Source organism: Rattus rattus, chromosome 2 (genome assembly GCF_011064425.1).
Source record: "Rattus rattus isolate New Zealand chromosome 2, Rrattus_CSIRO_v1, whole genome shotgun sequence".
NCBI classification, from domain to species: domain Eukaryota; kingdom Metazoa; phylum Chordata; class Mammalia; order Rodentia; family Muridae; genus Rattus; species Rattus rattus.
In genome coordinates, this window is record NC_046155.1 from 119,641,562 (window position 1) to 119,656,666 (window position 15,105).

Here is a 15,105-nt window from a genome sequence, read left to right on the forward strand (position 1 = left end):
ATCCTGCAGCACCAGCATTCAACAGGCGGAGCAGTCAATGGCCCTGACGTCTCTGGGATCGGGTCTGGTGTCGTTAGTTACACTGCGCATCCCTGAGATGCACACTCCCTTGCAAGTGCACTCTTGCCTTTTTCCCAGAGTAAGAGATGGGGCGTGCATGCATCTGAATGCATTAATGGTTTTACAATAGCAGGTTTGTGATGTTTATTGCCTGAAGTAAATATTTTTTTTTAAAGATTTATTTATTTATTTTATGTACAGCATTCTGCCTGCATATGTGACTGCAGGCCAGAAGAGGGCACCAGATCTCATTACAGATGGTTGTGAGCCACCATGTGGTTCCTGGGAATTGAACTCAGGACCTCTGGAAGAGCAGTCAGTGCTCTTAACTGCTGAGCCATCTCTCCAACCCTGAAGTAAATATTAAACAGTTTGTAGTCATTAACTCATAAAGTTGGGGCTGGTATGGAGAATGCAAGGCAGTTCAGGTTAAAATTGCAAACTGTATTTAAAAAAAAAAAATCAGTCATTGACCGAATAACTACAGCAAATCACGGAGAAAGCCCCCAAAACACGTGGTGTCCTGACACCTCCATAGTGAGTTAACCTCTTCCCTCCTTCCACTGAATGCGTGAGAACCAATACTCTCATGCTCTAATACTAGCTATAGTGGGAGTGACGACTCTCTAAAAGGAGTCTGCTTACAAAGAGTCGTACTTGGAAGCCTCTGCCCATTATGGAAGTGGAGGAATGTGACATTGGGCCAGCTGCCCTTGTTTTTATTCTAAACTCTTAGGGTGAGTCTTCTTACCATAATCACTGGTAAATACATTTTGACCCATTTGCCACACCCTAGATACATTATAACATCATTAACTTCTCACTCTTCATGTAAATGAGTAATGGTTTACCAGGAGGAGTTGGTAGAAACAAGGGAAGAAGTTTAGATGATTGGTTATTAGTCACTCTACTAGTTACTGGCCGTGGGACTTGAGCAATTTCTTCTGGAGAAGATGAGAGCACATTTAATAATTTAAAATATTTTGGGGGGCTGGAGAGATGGCTCAGCGGTTAAGAGCACTGACTGTCCTTCCAGAGGTCCTGAGTTCAATTCCCAGCAACCACATGGTGGCTCACAACCATCTGTAATGGGATCTGACTCTCTCTTCTGGTGTCTGAAGAGAGTGATGGTGTACTCACATACATAAAATAAATAAACCTTTAAAATATTTTTTATTTTAAAAAAGTTAGTGGATTTTAGTTTTTCTTTGTAAGATTATTTTATGAGCTACAAAAGTGTTGTTTTCTAGATGCATTTTAAAGGTAGAGAACATTGGCTCTCTAATATTATTATTTGTTTAATGTTTAGGTTTAGGAACTGTCTTACTCATGAACATGGTTTCAAACAAATGGCTTTGAAGGGCATGTTTTGAAATGATAACTGTCTCCCCTAACCCATTAACCACACTTTTCACTGCCTGGTGTTGGCTGTCTCCAACCATCTAGCTAATCTCTTTGGTATAAACATGTTACTTCTTGCTTATTTTGTTCTGAATTTATGCTGTTCCACATTAGCTAATGACATCCTGCCCTTGAGATTGGGCTTGGGTTTTCTGTCACTGTCCTCAGACACCAGGAGAGGGCATCGGATCCCATTACATACAGATGATTGTGAGCCACCATGTGGTTGCTGGGCATTGAACTCAGGACCTCTGGAAGAGCAGTCAGTGCTGAGCTATCCAGCCCTTACTTTTGTTTTGTTTTGTTTTGTTTTGTTTAAAGACAGGGTTTCTCTCTGTAGCTCTGGCTGTCCTGGAACTCATTCAGTAGACTAGGCTAGCCTCTAACCCAATGACCTGCCTGTTTCTGATGCTGGGATAAACATTTTTTTAAAAAACCTAAATGTCACAGCATAAACTTATCTCCCCGCCTCTTCCTTCTCAGTTGTGTCTGTGCCTGTTAGGGCTCTGACAGCCATGCGGGGTACTCTGCCTACCTGGAGATGAAGCCGTCTGCAGTCCTTAGGCTCCACAAATTTAAAAATGAGGCAACTCTGAGAGCAGGAGCTTGCTGGGGTCTGCCTCATGACAGAACTGGCTCTCCCACTTCTGTGGAGGCTTCTGTCAGAGATTCTAGTGCTTTGTTTAGAGAGGTCTCGGGCTGGGGCGGAGTCTCTGAGCAATGCTGTAGATGTTTGCTGCTCAGGCATGTGTCTGGATACCAGTTTCTGAGAGCCAAGCTGGAGGTAGGTTGTTCCCCTTGAAGCGTGCAGAGACCTTGCCTCTACTCTCCTAGCCAGCACCAAGAAGGGCAGCTTGTCGCCCTCCAGAAACTCTGGCCAGACCCCCGGTTAATTTCAACCCTTGCTCATCCTGGTCCTGTCCCCACACCTGGAGCTAGGGAGGGACTCAGTCAGGTGACTCTGTTACCCCTGGCTCTCCTTGCTGATGACTGACCACCTAGCCTCCTTCATTTCTGTCATTTTACAAACGTGTTGTCATCTTCTTTTCTCCCATGGTCTTCTCCTGTCAGTGCTGTCCGTGATTTTGGTTTTGTTTGGTAGTGTTCACTGTTGTTAGTATCTCATTAGTGTCTTGTTTTAGTAGAGTTTAGGATGGTTGTGTAGCTCTCTTTTCCAGTCTTCTGTATCCCTTCCAGCAGCTATAGCTTCAGAAACAAAACATTATTTGCACTGAGAAAACCGAGGAAATTGGTTGTATTCTTGTTTGATTCAACAGTAGAAGTGTTGCTGATAGGAAATGCTTTCCAGGACATGAAGTGGAGATGAGCTGTGAAGGGCTTCTCTCAGCATCACAGGAGAGCCCAACTTTTCCTCTCACCAGACCTTCCTAACCCTGAACCTTATTACTCAGAAGCTAACAGGTCATGTGGTTTGTTTCACAGATGGTGACCTCAGAGCAGAGTCCACTTTCCTTCCTGCCCACAGACGCTCAAGCCCAAGTGTCCCCACCACCCCCTTACCCCACACCCCAGGAGCTGCCTCAGCCACTCCTACAGCAGCCCCATGCCCATGAGCCCCCAGCTCAGCAGCCCCAGGCAGCCCCCTCCCTGTCACAGTCAGACTTCCAGCTCCTCACTGCCCAGGTAAGTCGCTGTGAGACATGGCAGGGGGGCGGGGGTGGTGGTGGTGGTGGTGGTGATGGTGGTGGTGGTGGTGGTGGTGGTGGTGGTGGTGGTGGTGGTGGTGGTGGTGGTGATGGTGGTGGTGGTGTGTGTTTCAGTCTGAACTCCAGCTCTAAATAGTTTCTTCCTTATTTCCCAAAGGGCTCGTCTCTGACCAACTTCTTCCCCGATGTGGGCTTTGACCAGCAGCCCATGAGGCCCAGCCCCGCCTTTCCTCAGCAGGTAAGTGGTCGCTGTGTCCCATTTCCGTGACATATGGAAGGCGCCATCAAGGCTGTTCAATGTGTCGTCCGCCCTCAACCACACAGGCATCCTTCTCTGCTTGGGTTGTGTTCCACAGCCAGGAGAGCTTTGTCTTCCCTTGCTCAGTACTGCTGGGGCTGCCTTAGGCTGATGCCTTGTGCAGGGTCAGTCTTAGCAGAGGAGCTGTTTGAACACGAGTGGTGGATTTTCATAGCACTCTCGTCATAGAATTAGAAAGATAGTTTAGTCAATAAAGCATGAAGACTTCGTTCCATCCCCAAAACCTGAATTTAACAAAGAAGTGGACACCAGGTGTAGTAGTGTACACCTTTAGTCCCAGCACTTGGGACCTAAAGACAGACAGGTTTCTGTGAGTTTGTGGCCAGTTTGGATACCAGTTCCAGACCAACCAGGGCTACATAATGAGACCCCTTTCAAAAATGGGGAGGAGTAACGGGGGAGACGGCTCAACAGATAAGCTCTTCCGAAGGACCCAGTTCTGGTTCCCACTATCTACATGACAGCTTACAACCTCCTGTAACTCCAGTTCCAGAGGCTCTGCACCCTCTCTTGGGCTCCTCAGACACTGGGCATGCACATATAATATATGTACATATATGTAGACAAACATAAAAATAAATCTTTAAAAAGCAAAAAATAAGAGAAATTCTTGTTGTGGCTGTGCACACTCATAACCCTGTCACTGGGACGCCAAGGACAGACCGTCCCTTAGGGCTTTCTGCCTATCTAGCCAGGCCTAGTTGATAAGTTCCAGGCCAATGAGAGACCCTGCCTTACATTTAAAAGGTGGATGGCATCTGAGGAATAACACTCAAGGTTGCCTTCTAGCTTCTAGAGCACACACAGTACAGATGCACACACACACACACACACACACACACACACACACACACACACACACACACACACACACGTGCACATCCATTCACAGGGGCCAGAGCAGCTAACTAACCAGTCTCCTATGTCGAGGACTCCTAAGGACAGGGAGACAGGGAGACATATTTGGCCCAGGGGCAGAGCTAGAAAGTAGTGTAGCCTGTGCTGGCAAGCCTGCTGCTGCACCCAGCTCAGGCCATGCCCGCTGCTGCACCCAGCTCAGGCCATGCCCGCTGCTGCACCCAGCTCAGGCCATGGCTTTCTAGGAGAGCTGAGCCCAGGACCAGGATGGGGAAGTTCCCTTCAGTCTTTTCAGTCAGCCACTTTTCTTTGCTTTTGTGTTTTAACACCTTGAGATTTAGTGTTGGGTAAGGATAAGACAGGCTCTAGAATGAATTAAAAATTGAAGGAAGGACTGGCCCGTCTCCAGAATGTAACAACAGCAAAATGGATAAAGATGCTCTTGCAAGTGGGCTCTGGCAAGAGCAGGTTGTCCTCACCTCTCTGCAGTTTGCTGCTGCTATTGTCATTTGTGGTGCTGGGCGTGAGACCCAGGGTCTAACACATAGACAAGCACTCTAGCACTGAGCTACACCCCAGCCCCACCTCACTGTTTCATAAAGACATGGCCCTCTCAAGCTAGGTGACCCTCTCCTCAAAAAGGTTGGAGCTCTTTCTTTTGAGACACTTTTAAAAATGGTTTTAAAAAATTGGTTTCAGGGGTTGGGGATTTAGCTCAGTGGTAGAGCACTTGCCTAGGAAGCGTAAGGCCCTGGGTTGGTCCCCTTCAGCACAGACTCCTCAGTCAGACCTAGTTGTAAGCGACCCTCACAGGCTTTGTCCTAAAGAGACGCTGGTGAGAGGGAGGGGAGGCTTTTCTTTCCCTCACATCCTCAGAAGCCAGAGAGCCCACTGTTTCCTTGACCACAGAGGAACCTCTGAGGAGCTCACACGGGCCTTGGTGAGACTGAGGAGCAGGGATATCTGAGACTCAGAGTCTAGAACTGTGGTCACTAGTGTCTCTTGGGGCCCTGTAGCAGGCAGAGTACAAGCAGAGAAAAGTCACCCATCGTGGTCCTCACAGACCCTTGAATACCAGGGAATGTTCTGCCTGTGTGAGCACACAGCAGAGGGACTGTGGGACATCCTGCACTTGTTCACACACCTTGGCAGCATAGCCGCTTGCCCACGGTGTGGCTTTCGATGCTTCTAGGTGCCTTTGGTACAGCAGAGCCACCGAGAACCACAGGACTCGTTCCACTTGAGACCAAACCCATATTCCAACTGTGGGAGCTTCCCGAACGCCATCCTGACAGGTGAGCATGGGCCCCGCCTTGGTTTCATTGTTGGTCTCATCCCCATGCACTTACCTCTGAGCGATAGGTTAAATCCTACAGCATTAGATACGTGAAATCCCTGGCTTCAACCTGACTTTTAAGATGCAAATATTAAGCTTGGGTGATTAAAAACCATTGGGGGGACGGCTACAAAACTTGAAAGATTTATCTGGGCATGGCAGTACACATCTGTCATCCACGCACGTGGGAAGCCTAGATGGGAGGGGCCCTTGAGGTTGAGGCCAATCTAGGCTACAGAATGAGGCCCTGTCTAAGACAAAAGGTTGAACCAGGAGCAAGAGCCATGGGCCCGGGAGTGGTCAGTGCATGGATGCTCACTGTCCTATCTGGGCATGTTGGCAGCTGTCAGTCTTTAGAAGCTTCCATCCTCCTGTCCAAATTTCCTCTCTGCTTCTTTCAGAAGATACCAACACCAGCCTGTTCAAAGGCCTTAGTGGGGGGCTGTCGGGCATGCCTGAGGTCAGCCTGGACATGGACACTCCGTTCCCACTGGAAGAGGAGCTACAGATCGAACCCTTGAGCCTGGACGGACTCAACATGTTAAGTGACTCCAGCATGGGCCTGCTGGACCCCTCTGTGGAGGAGACGTTTCGAGCTGACCGGCTGTGAGCAAACCACAGTGGAACTGGGGAACTGAAGTGGCCAGGATAAGCTAAGACTGGAGCCAGCAACACCCTGACGGTAGTCACAGCATAGAGGAAGCCATGCTGCCCCAGGCTCTCCACTGAGGTCCTAGCTCAGACGCCGTGTACTGCTGCAGGCCACCTGCTTTGGAGCTTCTGGTGACCAGGAAGCTCATCATGTCACCCTTAATTCTTTGTATAGGCCACCTGGTCAGTCATTGTGTAAACATAGAAAATGCTGGGTAACACGTCCGTGCTCCAGACCTCGGATCCCTGTCAGCACTGAAGACAGGACCCGTAGAGGAGGCAGTTGGAGGCCATAGGCCCGTGGAGTTGGCTCAGTGTCACACAACGGTACCAGAGCACCATGATGCCTTTCTGTCTGACCGCCGAAGCCAGGTACCCTCCAGCTGGTGGGTATTCTGGGCCTAGCCATTGCTCTGCCAAATGGCTTAATTAAAATGAAGAAGCTTAACCACGTCCCAGGGCAGACTTAAGTTGGGCAAACTGAGTGCAGTTTGTGATCTCTTCTCTGCTGCTTTCCTGTATGCGTGCCTTCTCCTCACACACAGAAGGAGAGGGAGACTCGTGTCCTTGGAGACAGGACAGTGCTCCTAGGAGACTGGAGGAGAAAAAGGAGGCTGTGGGTGTGTCACCTGCACACAATGCCCTCCATCTTAGACCTGCCACCTTCAGCCCCCTGGAAGGAGCTGTGGGGACTCCTGCTAGCACTTAGTAGCTGCACCGACCTTTCCTCCCCAGCATCCCCTGCAGACCGCAAGTTTAATGCGATTCCCACTAGACTGTAAGCTCCCAGAGGGCAGGAACTGTGCCTTGTTCTGTACTGATCCCTAGTGCCACTAAGTGCCTGGTAGGAATGCGTGGCATGGATGGCTATGCCTCGTGGTGTGGCGGTCTGACCTGTGGCTGTCTCCATTCCCTGCCTTAGCTCAGAGCTTTAACCTTTCATACTGGTGCCTTGGATTCAGACTCACGTGAGTGTGTGCCTTAACACAGGTGACCAGTCCTATCCCTAGGCTCAGCTCCCCCTCCTTGGGCGCACGTCTCTCAGCAGCTAGGTGGGAATCATCTAATGAGTGCACCCCGAGTGGCTGATCACCAAACCCCGCGAGTGTGGGACACCTGGCGTCCAGACTGGCCCCACAGCAACTTCTTCCCACTCAGACCCATGGCTTTTTCTAAATTGCTTAAAATAGAGGTGCAAACGTTGAGGTTAAGAAATGTGGCCTAGTTCATGGGACTCTTGTTATTCATTAACACCTTGTCACACAGTCATTTGAGCAGATTCTCCACCGCCTGCCTCCTAACCGCAAATGGGGAAAGCAGTGAGGTCCACAGCACAAGGGGAGGAGCTAGGGTGGGGAAGAGGAGGGGCCTGAAGGAGAATCCCTGCTTGGACACCTGCTGCCCTTCCTGAGACGTGGGGTGTAGCTGAGGCTTTCCCACCCAGAGAGCAAGGGTGGAGTAGAAGGAAGCTGACACATCTGTGCCTAAGGCAGGCAGAGCCTGTGGACCGGAAGCTGGCTCCTCCAGCTTCCCACACGGTGCCCACGCGGTCTCTTCTTAGCCTTCCCCGAGGACCCAAGAATTCCCTGGTCCCATTTACCTCAGTCTCTGCTGTTTAATTGGGAAACCAAATTAGAATCCTCTTCACCTGATTCCACCCTGAAGATGCCACCGGCCTCCGCTCTAAAGCCCTATTCCCAGTGAAACTCATGTGCTTGATGGAGATCCCGGAGCGGGTCGACTTCAGTTAAAGTGAAAGCTTTTCACCCCTCGTGCTGCCCAGCACCCAGCATTCCCACGGAAGCCAGCTCCCGTGAAGAGGCCCCTGAAATTGGATCTCCACCTTGAGGCAGAGATGGGTGCTGATGTAAAAGTTGAGAGAGAGGGTTCCCAGCACTGTCTGCTCTCTGCAATCAAGCCATATCCATGGTCATCATATGGGTGACACCCATACAGCACACGGGAGGGACCAGGTATGACACAGTCAGGAGGAAGAAAACCCTGAAGGAGAATCTCTGCTCCAACAGATGCTGTCCTTCCATGGGGGTGTAACAGGAGAGCTCACGACCCCATGCCCTAAATTGCCCTGCCCCTGAGGCATTCTCCAGCCAATGGGCAAGCACTGGCCATGGGGGAAGTTAGAGGAAATGTAGCACTGGATTAAATCTGCCTTTAGGCCCTCCAGCCTGATCTTCTCATATGAGTAGCTTTAAGCCACAGGAGAGCCCACCCGTCCCGATGGTGTTGAGCACACTGGGAGAGTGTTGCCCTACCCCAGCCCTGTAAGCCTGCACTCCATGCTGCCTTTGTGACAAACCTGTCTTAGGCTCCGCGTTGCAGTGGCTACAGGCTTCCCCAGACCTATGTTCAGTGTCTTCTCTGTCACAGCAGCTGTGCTCCTTCTCTGGCAGCGCAGCGGTCAGGGGCTCTGAGGAATGAGTGTGAGGAGGACTGTTCTGATCTGTCAGAGCAGCTCCCCTCTGCCTGCCTCCTTCCCCCCACGTCTACTGTATACTCTGGGCCGAGAGGTTGTGCGTGTACTCATGCTCGTGCACATATCTGAAGACGTGTCCTGTTGGGACTCTCCAGGGCTCTTCTGATTCATGCACAGATGGTGCCCATCGTTTCCACTGCTCCAGAATGGGGCCATCCCGCAGCTAGTCAGACTTCCGGCCAGTGCCCTAACTCCCAGCCTTTTGTTAAGCAATATTGAAAGATTGGACTTTGTATAAAGTAGCTTCCAAGTTTTATAATGCATCATTTTACATCTTTCGTAATTAAAAGCAGCACAATATGGTTGTATCTGCTCTTGGCGTTTCTCTTTGGTCTTGGGTGCAGCAGCTGGGTGGGACGCTTCTCCCGCTGCCTTTACCTACTTGGCCGGCAGTCACTGATTTGGGACGGTTGGCTGAGTCCTGCGCCAGCCCTCACTGAGCTTCCCCATTATAAATGAAAGGCACCCTTTGAAACTGGGTAACAAGGACAGGGCACCCTGGAAGGCTCAGTCTTCTGTCTCAGGCCCCACCCCTTAACCCAGTTGTTCTGCCCCAGACTAGCCTTGACTCCCCTTCCCCGTGCCTGTGCCCTCTGAGTAAGCCTCCTCCTCCAGAGGCATGCTGCCTCAGCACACGAGTACTCCCTCAGAAATCCCTCTTCTGACCAGCGTCTTCAGAGTCCACCTCAGCCCTGGTCCCACTGTGAATTCCACTCTTCTCTCAGCATGTGTGACCTCCTCCCGGCCCTTTTCCCTGACTCCTGACTTGGTTCCCGGGGTTAGCAGCCTCCAGGAATCCTGCAGAAAGCTCTTTCTGCTCTGACTGCCCATACCTAGCCTTTTTTCTTCAGAAGCTCACCAGGCCCACCGTGCCCGCTAACATCTGTCTCTCTGGGTCCCCCCATAAACGTCTAGCTCTCTCTCATCCGGCCTCCCCAAGCTCTTCTCCTCCTCTGCTCTGTCTCATCCTCCCTCCCCTAAGCTTCTCCAGATCTCTCACTGCCTTATTCCCCCTCCCCATGGTGCATTGGCCTAACCTGGGTTTAGTTTTCATGTGTTCTTCCTCCAAGAACTACCTGGGCCCCCACCCCAGGCCCTCTACCTCAGCCTTTTTGTCTGTCATGGTTCTGTCTGTCTCCCTAAAACAGAAAACAAGCAACCTTTCCTCAAGTCCACGACCCCTCAGACTACGGCTGTCTCCTTCCTTTCCCAGAACACAGCACCCATCATCTCCCACACCCAGCTGTGAGCTCCCTTTGCCCGTGCACACGGAACACTTGGAGCCTTGCTCAGGTCCTGCCATGTAAGTTCCTAGCCTGCTGATCCTCCCCCAACACAGAAGCCCTCCCTTGGACCACGTGCTTTCCCTCAAGCCCCCTGTCCTTACTCTCCATTCAGACCCACATTCTCTAGAGTCCTTCACCATCTGCTTCCTCCAAGTGTATACCCCTCACCCTCTGTCTCCCTTTACCTGTCAACTCGGTCTCACCCACATGCCACCCCACCTACCTTCTACTTAAAAATCTGTGTGAGGAGTGCACAGATGGCTCAGAGGTTTAAGAGCACTGATTGCTTTTCCAGAGGACCTGGGTTCAAGTCCCAGCACCCATATGCCAGTTCACATCTGTGTGTAAATCCGGTTCCAGGGGATCTGGCATCCTCACGTGCAGGTGAAACACCAATGCACATAATAATAAATCTTTTTAAAAATTTAAAAACACATGTGTGAGAAACCATTCCTCCTTCTCAGCCTGCCATGCCCACTGTTCTCGAGGGTTCCGGTGGGCATGGCACCGTATTCTGCATCCAGGGCCTGGCATGGAGTCAGAGCTCTCTCAGTGGCCACAGTTGTCACCGTGATACTCCGCTGCAGAGTAAGCCATTCTCTCTACACTCCTCAATCCAGTCTGAGCCCCAGTGAGGCACTCAGAACCCCTTCTCTGGCTCCCTCCTCACCCCTGCTTCCCCAGAAGCCTCTGCCTACACACAACAGGGTGGTAATTTTTTCCCCAGACTTTTAGCTCATTCTTTGAGAATTTCATACATTTATACAGTGTATATTGATTATATAACACACCCCATCCCCCTTTCAACTCCTCCTAGACCTCATCACCGTCTCCCTCTCCCAGCACCATTTCCTCTTTTCATAGCCCATGGAGTTCAGAGCACTGTCCTTAGCCCCTGGGGCATGCTGGGATGTGGGCATCCTAACAGGGACCATGTCCACTCAGGCAGATTTTACTTCATCCCTCTGCACCTCTAAAATTAAATGAGCATCCCCCATTTCATGACACCGGGGTGTGTGAAGTGAACTTGCACAATTTAAGATTTTAGAATTGTTCCTGACACCTAGAATTCCATTGGCCAATTTTTTTTTGTCCTTTTTTTTTTTTTTTTTTTTTTTAAGACCCTGGCTGGCCTGGATTCACAGAGATCTGCCTTTGCCTCTGTCTCCAGTGCTGGGACTAAAGTCATGCACCACCACACCTGGCAGCCAATGTCATTTTTTACAACTCTTTGTTGCATGAATTTGTCCCTTTAAGGACAGTATGCCCAGATGCTTAAGAGCGCTGGGTTTGTACAACACGACTTGAAATTCCAAATGTTAGCACTGGAGGGCTGCTCTAAATGGACTTCACTGTGGTCTGGGAGGCTTTGGAAAGTCGGGTTTGCAGTAAAGTCTTAGAGGGGGCTGTGTCCCCATGTGAACACTAGATGGAGCTGAGGCTGTACAAGTGGTTCTCAGGGCCGGGAAACAACCAGAGAGAGCCACTTGGTCCCCTGAGTCTCTGAAGAGTGGCACCAGGAAGGACTGAGTCTCAGGATGACAGACCATCAGCATCCTTATGATCGGACTCTGCACACCCACGTCCCTTCCAGCAACCTAAAAGCAATGCAGAGAGAGGGTGACTTTTCCACTTACAGAGAGGCTCATGGTCACCTATCTGCCAGTGGGGACACAAGGCCTTGACCCTCAGGAGCCTGACTCCGAGGCCTCCTGTGTTCTGTCACTATGCTTGCCATGACACCAGATTCCCAAGGCTCGAAGCGACGTCCTGAAGCAGAGCAAACCAGTGCACACACGTAAGCCCAACGCTCGGGAGGCAGGACAGGTGTCCGAGGCCAGCCTCAGCTGTGTAACAAGATTGAAGCCAGCCTGGGCTACATGATACCCTACCTCAGAAGAAAATGGGGGTGGTGGTGCTGGAGAGGGGTCTCAGCAGTTAAGATCGCTGACTGCTCTTCCGGGGAGCCCAGACTGAATTCCCACATGCATGGCAGCTCAGCCATTTGTGATTTCGGTTCCAGGGGATCCCATGCCCTTTTCTGGCCTCTCTCTGTAGGCACCGAATGCAGTTTATTTTTTTAGATGTAAAAATTAAAAAAAAAAATGTTCTAAAAGGCTTTACTGGCCTGGGGAAGAAGTGAGCCCTTGAGTTGCTGCACCACTGTGCAGAAGAGAGAGCCTTGTTTTTATAAACGTGCACATTCATTATCGCAAGTGCAGTGTAGCACAAGCAGCACCAAGGCAAGGCTTTCAAATGGTTGGAGCCTTGAACTCCTAGAAGTAACCGGGGCTGACACCCAGGCAGCTTCGGTAGAGATGTCTGGATAGTAGAGAAAAGGACAGGCAGGTATGGAAATGGGCTCCTGTGTGCTTTCAAGAAAAGAAACTTTCAGTTTAACAGAACAAAAGAAATCTAGACGTGAAGGGGGAAGTTACCAAGCCACAGTCACACGCTTCTTACGTCTCTAAAGCGTTTTCCTAAGAACAATGCTAAGTGCTTAACTTGGGCTTTCGACAGGTTGGGACTGCAGACCGAATCTCCCTACGACCTGAACTTAGGGGAGGAAATGAGCTCATCACCACTTCCTAGCTCCTTCCCCTCCCAAACTTTATGAGTTTGAGTTTCCCCATTGTCAAGGCTTGTACTATTTACATCCTGTCCGGTAACCTTCGCTCCCACCATTGTTTGGCCCCTGTTCCGGGTGTGGATTCCTTGCTCTGGCCTGTCCTTTCAGAATGGGTTTCCCATTCCTCATTTTTTCCCCATTCTTCTTATGTCTTGGTCATCAGGGGATCTTGGCCAGAGGGCTGAGTCAGTCACAGCCACAGGGTCTGGATGCTCAGCTCCCAACCTTGAAGTGAGGTGGACATTTTACAACAGGCCGATTTATGCCTGGTGCCTAGGGAAAATGGATAGAGAAAAAAACAAACAAACAAACAAGAAAAGAAAAACCCAGCACGCTATACCTCCCGATATGATTCTGTACTCAGAACTGGAGTCCTGAACTTGGAGTGGTTGAAGTTTTAGAATTCGGAACTGAAGAAAATAACCAGGCTGTCACAGGAGGCAGGCGGAGGGATGAGAAGATGCTATTAGATGTTACCTAGCTGGGGACTGGGAAGTCGGGACTGATTTAGACACAGTTCTCACCTCGGGTTGCACAAGACCGGTGGGGAAGCAAGACTCTTCAACGAAATGAGCTGCTGGTGAAGGAGAAGTAAAGCAGGAGCCCCTGACGCACACACTGTAACCCAACACTTAGGAGGTAGAGGCAGGAGGATCGGGAGCGCAGGGTCATCATCTGCTACAGAGTCAACTTGAGGCCATCCTGGGCTACATGAGACTCCGACTTTCTTTCTTTCTTTTTTTTTTTTTTTTTTGACAAAATGGTCAAAAGAAAGAGAAAATGCATCATGCATCTCTGGAACATTCCATTTACTAGTTCTGGGCCATGATTTCCCACCCATAACTACAATGGCAGAAGGTGACACCGTGGGTAAGGACAGACTGCTTTCCCTTGGGAGGGAGCAGGGAGAGAGCTGAGTGGTTTTCGGAGAATAAACAAGAGGTCCTGCAGAAGGAAAGCTTTGCTTCTTTGTGAAGCGCCTCCCAGGAGGGGCCCAAGAGAAGGAGACCCGGGGGCCAGAATCCGTGGACACCGCAGCTGCGGGCTTTACAAACTGCCCACCAGTGTCTTCCCGTGACAGCAAAGGACAGGCATTGCCCAAACCAGACCCTTCCGAGAGTGGAAAGAAACTCCCCAGTATCAGCCAGGGCCGTAGACGCAAACAGGGCCCCTGACATGGAGCAGACATGGGCCCAAGTGTACAGACTCTTGAGTGAGATACTGGGGTTCGTGTCTGGCAAGTTGGTGGCTGCTCTGTGCCTCAGTTTCTTTATCAACTGAGGAGAGGGCTGCCTCACCTCCCCCCACACAGGATGGGCTTCCTTGTCATGCCTTTGATTTGGACTTTGCTCGATAGTTATTTATTGTTAGCTACTGTCCTATCGTCCCCAACTGCTGCGTGTTTGAGGACAACTTTGAACTCCCCACTTCCTGTTTTCCACCTCTCCCGAGTGCTGGGATTACACTTATATGCCACCGCGTCTGGTTATTCTTTTTTTTTTTTTTTTTTTTTTGGTTCTTTTTTTTTTTTTTCGAGCTGGGGACCGAACCCAGGGCCTTGCGCTTCCTAGGCAAGCGCTCTACCACTGAGCTAAATCCCCAACCCCGGCGTCTGGTTATTCTTTATATTGAAGTGAGTCCTTTAGTACAAAGTCCTCACCATGAGAAAATGATTTCTGGAAAACAATGAGCCCACGACTTCTGAAATGAGCACCTCAGTACTTGGGACTTCTCAGAAGGGGTCTCATGGCTGCCTCTGCAGCTGCTCTGGAGCCAGCAGCTCTGCCCTCTCCTCTCAAGACACCAACCATGGGTTCAGGAGCCTCCAGACCAACCGACAGTGCTGGCTTGCCTGCCACTCGTTCCAACCCTTTAAAGTCAGGCTTTCCCTCTGATGGTTTCTGCAGGGGCTTCGATTCTCTTCAAATAAACTCTGCAGACATCTACAGGTCTTTTATTGGGCCCAGGGTAGAGTTCTGCAAGCTGGAGACTACCTAGGCCCTCACCTCCCAAAACTGGGCCATGAAATTCCACAATGCTGGCCCATCCACACAGCCCATAGGATGTACTCTCTCAGGAGTCTGAAGCACTAGTAAGAGAGACAGAGAGTCTGGGAGTTAAACCAAATTAATGGCCATGCCCCAGGGAGAAAGTTCTGGGAGGCCTGATTGTTGAGCAGTTCCTCGGTCCATGTGAGGACTGCTCTGCTGACATTCTCCTTGGAGCCCTGGCAGCGCGTGGCACTCCATCTGCCTAGCTTGCCAATGCACACCCCCTAAGGACAGTCTGAGGCATCCAAGCTCTGCCTCCCCTCGACCTGCATGGCTGATTCAGCCCTCCCTTCAGGCAGGGCAGGAAGTGGGGCTGCTGCTCTGTCACTTCCAGCTCAAGCTTCTGAAGCTTC

At 50.5% G+C, this 15,105-nt stretch overlaps 1 protein-coding gene across 3 annotated transcripts in view; it reads left to right on the forward strand.

Moving 5' to 3' along the window:
• Crtc3 (CREB regulated transcription coactivator 3) overlaps positions 1–6,740 on the forward strand; it is a 41,538-nt gene extending 34,798 nt beyond the window's left edge. For all 3 annotated transcript variants that reach the window (XM_032893337.1, XM_032893335.1, XM_032893336.1), the window contains 4 exons: positions 2,905–3,105; positions 3,286–3,366; positions 5,498–5,600; positions 6,043–6,740. In XM_032893337.1, the coding sequence (XP_032749228.1) occupies positions 2,905–3,105; positions 3,286–3,366; positions 5,498–5,600; positions 6,043–6,251 (594 nt within the window). In that variant the 3' untranslated portion in view covers positions 6,252–6,740. The remainder of the gene's footprint in view (positions 1–2,904; positions 3,106–3,285; positions 3,367–5,497; positions 5,601–6,042) is intronic.
• The last annotated feature ends 8,365 nt before the right edge of the window (positions 6,741–15,105 follow it).